At 38.8% G+C, this 5,918-nt stretch overlaps 1 protein-coding gene across 2 annotated transcripts in view; it reads right to left on the bottom strand.

Annotated features, from left to right (window-relative positions):
* Window positions 1-3,615: 3,615 nt before the first annotated feature.
* The window catches only part of LOC105306921 (cathepsin L1-like), a 5,284-nt gene continuing 2,981 nt past the window's right edge, over window positions 3,616-5,918 (bottom strand). The window contains exons 1-4 of one of the 2 annotated variants that reach the window (XM_023524476.1): window positions 5,588-5,810; window positions 4,990-5,152; window positions 4,235-4,352; window positions 3,616-3,747 (exon numbers count right to left, since the gene is read on the bottom strand). In XM_023524476.1, the coding sequence (XP_023380244.1) occupies window positions 3,648-3,747; window positions 4,235-4,352; window positions 4,990-5,152; window positions 5,588-5,758 (552 nt within the window). In that variant the 5' untranslated portion in view covers window positions 5,759-5,810 and the 3' untranslated portion in view covers window positions 3,616-3,647. Of the gene's footprint in view, window positions 3,748-4,234; window positions 4,353-4,989; window positions 5,153-5,587; window positions 5,811-5,918 lie in introns of those variants that run through there. The other variant, XM_011382218.2, reaches the window with a different exon arrangement.

Below are 5,918 nucleotides of genomic sequence, written 5' to 3' on the forward strand. Positions count from 1 at the left end.
TATGACGCTCATTTGACAAAGCCTCCCAAGACTGCTAGGGAGAAAGAGGATGGTGGGCCAGGAAGTGCAGGCCAGGATTACTCTTTCCATGCAGTGGGCCAGCGCTCTCAGAAGAGGACTTCTTATTAGAGATCAGTATTTCAGTGTCAAAAAGACCAGCGATATTCCCCATCTTGGGTCACAAATACTTTTTGAGCAGCATACATAATATTCTTATTTGCATCATTTCCCACATTCCTTTCAGATCTTTCTTATGCTCTTTTTTCCCACACAAAGAAAAACAGAAAACATTTGATGTCATCAAGTGAAAATGGCTTCAGAGAGTGAAGAACACATTAATTATCACCAAGTTAAATAAAAAGAAAAAGAAGCAAAGAGTGTTGTATGTGCATTTTCCTGTGTGAGAATACCTTTCTGTGTGGTATCTAAGGCCTCTGGTATGAAACCCCAGCCAGTGCTACATTTGAGAAACAGCATGTGAGGAGAGAAGCAATACCAGACCTACCTGTGTCTTTTATTGCTTGGCGAATCCCTAAATCTACTGCTACCAGTGATACCCCTGCTAAGCTATGTTGGGTTTCTTAAACTTTTCTTTTCTTAGTCAGCTGATTTCCTTGTAACAGACTGTAGCATTTCGTTGAACTTAGCGGAATCCTAAAAACTAGGTGAAAACTTGTGAAAATAAAACTGGGTCTTGAAGCATGTAATGAATGGACAGGAACCATTGAGAGTTGACTGATTTCTTACTTGTCCCATCTGGATGTTCAGCAAGTCTGACTTGTCTTGCTGGTCTTGACTGGATGAGTTCAGTTGTGCCCTCCAGCTTGCTGAGAACATGAGGCTAGCTGTGTAGAACAGATGCTTTCCTCTCCCTATGACCACAAACTCATTGGCTTAAAGACATAGAAATTTATTTCTTATAGTCTTCAGGCTAGAATTCTAAACCAACATTCCTTCCAAGGGCTATGGGGGCTGAATCCTTTGTTGCCTCTTCCAGATTCTGATATTAAGTTTATGTGTCAGACAAAACTTTTTAAAACTAAAATTTCTTCTTGGCTTCATTTAATTCATGCTGATAGGTTTATTTAAAAAATGCTTTTATAATAGATGCAGTTTGGAACTTTTCACAAGTTTAAATGAATGTAAACATCTTTGAAAGGTATAGAAACTTCTAATTTGTGTTTAATCATTTAGATAGTATTTAGTTTGGAACGCTTTCCTAGTTTAAATATAAATGTCTTTGAATGTTACAAAAACTTCTAATATGCGTTTAATTGTTTAGACATCTGAGAGGTCTTCACATTTTCATTCATATCAGCACCTCGACAATTATTTAGAGCCTTGAGTTAACTTTCCAGTATTCCGTGGACACCATTCTAAGTTAGCCTGTCATGGTGAAGAAAGATGACAATCACAAAAGTGTCCTTTCTGGTGGATTTTCAGAGATAAAATGTGACAGTTTGCATTTTCCAAAGATGGCTACAATCATATCTACCATGTCACATGCTCTTCTGCTAAGTGACCTTGCCTCTTCCTACCACGAGGTGGACTCTCAGCCCCTCCCCGGGAACATGGGCTGTCCTTGGTGACACCCTCCAAATACAATGCAGCAACAGAGATTTCGCTGGGGACGGAGACAAGGCCATAAGAAGCCTTGCAGTTCTTCATTGGGTGTTCTGACACACTGTCTCTAGGGACGTTCCTCTCGGAGCTGGTCTTCGTGCTATGGGAGCCCAAGCCGTGGAGGATCCCATGTGGGTGCTCTGGTCAGCAGCTCAGGCTGAAGGCCCAGCCCACACCAGCATTTAGGATGTCATGTGACTGAGCTTGCTTGGATAGGAGCCCAGTCAGACCTACAGATGTTTCTAGCATGCATGACAGATTCTAAGGGAAAACTATGCAGCTAAGCCTAGTGAGTAAATGGGAAAGAGGTTTTCTTTCAAGCTGCTACCTTTCCAGGTGTTTATTTTACAGTAATAGCTAACCAGAATAATCTTTTCAACTGCACTTCCCAGTGGTTCCCCTGTGTCCCACGTGTGGACACAGCCTCATCGCTTACTCTCAACTCACTTCCTACCTTCTGTAAATGCAATCTCTCTTTTCTTAGGGATTCTGACTGCGAGTCCCTGTCAGACACTCTTCTTTTATCCTGTCTTACTGACTGGCTCCTCTGGGTTCATGTCAAATTTCTCTTCCTCCTAGTGCTCTCAGCTACCTCCTTGTCCCTAACAGCACCAGCTCCTCTTTGAGGTTGTGAATGTTTTTTTTTTCTACAAGGTGATGATTGGGACACAGTGAGAATGACATCAATTCCGGTTGTTTCAATATAGGTCCCAACAGACAGAAGGGGTTCAGTTCGGGAGCCTCCCATATCTTCCTATGACTACGCTTAGTTGCTAGTACTCTCACAGAATCTACAGACTTTCAGTCCCAACACAACATTTGTCATTTTAGGTAAAAAATTTGGAACTTTAAGGACCTAAGAGGGAAGGCCACATTGAAGGCCCAGGACGGGCCTTCAATGGTCCAGGACGGCTGGACTTGACCAGAGGCTGCTAGAAGACTTGTGGGCTGAGATCCCAGTTGTCCTTCACCTCATGTCCTCATAAGGAATTATGAGGCCTATTAACTAAATCCTCCCACTTATTCTTTATTCCTTGAGTGGGAACATGCAAATTTTAATCAAAAAGCAAATGGAACTCTGTGCTTCTTCAACATGTGAAATACAGATTTTTAAAAATAAATTCAGGGATTAGGTAGCTAGGTATATCATAGGCCTCAGACCATCACTTTTGATGCTCTCACCTATCTCCCACAGTGAGGCCACAGCACTGTATTCGAAGCCCTGCCTCAAATTCAGGAGCTTATCCTTCATCCCTTATTGACCTAAAGACAAACATTCTTGGTGAACCACTATGTCTGGTCCTTCCTTGATGGCAAGGTAGCCACATGGTCTTCACTAGCATTTGGGGAAGATGAACCAGAAACTGGCTCAGTGACATTCATCCTGTAACTCAGCTGGGTTGTAACCATCTTGTGTCAAGTGATCATGACCACTAAGGCCCTTTTTCAGCCTGGAAATCCTATGTATGTGTGATCACTTTTCAAATATGTAAATTTTTTTCTTATTAAAATAATTTACCTTTGTCCTTATGAATCGTTTGTAAAATTTTGACAAACATTCAAGGGTTGGGTCATGCACAGCCAATGGGCAACTGACCTAAGATCTTCAAATTTATAACTAGAAGAGCCCAAAGGCCACCCAGCCATTCTCCTAATGGACCATTGGCACACTCAGTTTTGTCTTTAGAGACCAATAACATTCCGACCCTACAAAAACTTAATGTTTTAAAAACAAAAATAAAAAAAAGCCCCACCTCTACTTTGAAATTAAGTTTTATTTTAAAAGGTAAAACTTTATACATCCTTTTAAAACCAAAATGCCAAAGTAATTAGGCAAGTCAATCATACAAAGCTGTTTATACAGTAATTACTAGTAAATGTCACACATGTTTACTAGTAAAATGTCACACAACTCAAATGATCCAAATGTTTTATCTCATACAATGATGTCTGGTCAGTTTTAAGATATAATTTCTCCTCTGGATATTCTGTCCTTAATCACATCTGTCTTTATCACCATCATCTCACACAATAGGATAGCTGGCTGCAGTGGCAATTCCACAGTGGTTGTTCTGGTCTTTGGCCATGTTGATGTAACCATTCATGCCCCAATTTGTACCCCAGCTAAAAGAAGAGAAGGTTTTCCATTTTACACAAAGAATTAAACACATTTATCTTTATTAACAATCACATCTGATACTTGAGTAGTGCACCAGAGGCCCACAGATTCAGAAAGAAGCAGGAGAGGCAGTTATTCTTGTTCATGGTTGAGCTCAAACCTGCATGTAACTTCTATCTATAAACCTTTCACAGAACTTGGAATTAGAGGCTAAAAAAGAAAACTCTTGGAGCCAGATGTGTTTCGGAAGTAAGAAAAAATTCAATTTTAGAAATGAAATGGTACCAAAACTATATCAATGCCCTAGCAAGCTTGAGACAGTATCTTAATGTTATAATTAAACATTCATATGTCTCTGTTCACCCTAAGTGGCAAAAACACTTCTAGGATTTCTGAAATATGCTCAAGTGTTTAAGGACCTGGATCCAAATACTGATTCCAAAAAGGATTCCCTTTCCAATATCAAATATAAATATTTTTAGCATTTTATACCTGTTCTTGACGATCCAATATTTATTTTTATTTGATTCTGCTCTTTCAAAGCCATAACCAACCACCAGAACACCATGATTCAGGTCTTCACTGCTGCATTCTGGTTCATAATAAATGCCTAAGAAAATAAAATTCAATCTTGGGGTAAGGGTCTCCAAGTGACATGTCACAGTAATCCAGCCTAGTAACCACACTAAGGGAGGCATCTACAAATTCAGTTAGATGACATAAATCCAGATAAGATTTAAAAACAAGATTTTAAAAAATCTAGGCTAGGGATTTAGACCCTCCTATAACATGAGCAAAAGTACAAATTGCTACTATCACTTTTCTAAACAATTTGTCAAGAAGCAATGAAACTTTGTCATTCTACTTTTAAGGTGTCAGTCTAAGGAAATAGCACAGAACACAAAATTAATTGAACCAAGGGTTCTTTCTAGTTTTAATTATGGTAGTAAAATTCTTTGAAAATTTTAAAAGTCTAACAATTTTTAAAAAGTAAAGTAAATAAAACTATACCAATCAAATTATGTAGCCATTTAATATATTTATGAAGCACTTAAAATTATAAGAATATGGTTTAAGGTCAAAAGGACAACATCAGACACAAATATTACATGTACAGAATACATTACTATGTTAAATTCACATACCCAGAATATTCTACATTGACTTCTACAAAGAGTCAATTTTGCTGTATGTCAGGGTGGTTTTCTAACTTTTCTGGCTAAATTTGTACCCAAACAAATGCTTACCTTTTTCATAGAACTGGAAGGAGCTATAGCTTGCATCTATACCAACAGAGATGGGCCCTACACTTGCCACTGCCTTCATAAGGGACCTCTCCTGCTTATGAATGTCCACGAAACCACTGTCATTGGCAGCAGAAAACTCGGGCTTGTATTTGCAGGATTCATCCTTTCAAAGGTAAAAAGGGAGAAACTTTATTATGACCAAACTCCTGCGGAACGTGAGTTCAAGACAGTTTACAGCTTAATGATTTCCAAGTCAAGTTTGTTATAAAGCATTCCAGGAGGTAAAAAGCTATTGGTTGCTTTGAAACTAGCTAGTGTCTATTCAATGAGATACAGACACTCGCTCTACCTGTCCATAGACTTTTTTTCACTCTGGAGAAATTTATACTGTATATAGAATGGTATGTGTATCTCTATATAACATAGAAGTAGAAACAGATATATGGTAGCTATCTAAACAAAGAACTGTACAGTTCTGACAGTTTGCAGATTAGATTCTACAACCTAAAGTGTAAATTATATAGTATCTGTTTTCTCTAAAGTTTTCAAAACTAAAAAGCAGAGCTAGAATGATAACAAGATATGAAGTGCCTTTTACCCTTGCGAGATATGGATAGGATTCCTCTGAGTCCAGGCCTCCATTGTCCTTGACATACTGGAAGGCATTATCCATTAGGCCGCCATCACAGCCCTCATTGCCTTGAGACTGAGAGCAGTCCACCAAGTTCTGCTCACTCAGTGAAATAAGTTTGCCAGTTTTCCGGAACATCTGTCCTTCAAGGGCACCAGTTGCACTAAAAGCCCAACAAGAACCACATTGACCCTGAAAACAAAATTTAAAAGTGTTCAGTCTACAAAACAAATAGCAAGACTTTGACAACAGCTGCTATATCTGAAAACTTTTAAAAAACAGCGTACTGCTTGTTGTT

The sequence above is a fragment of the Pteropus vampyrus genome, unplaced genomic scaffold, assembly GCF_000151845.1.
Source record: "Pteropus vampyrus isolate Shadow unplaced genomic scaffold, Pvam_2.0 Scaffold465, whole genome shotgun sequence".
Taxonomy (NCBI): domain Eukaryota; kingdom Metazoa; phylum Chordata; class Mammalia; order Chiroptera; family Pteropodidae; genus Pteropus; species Pteropus vampyrus.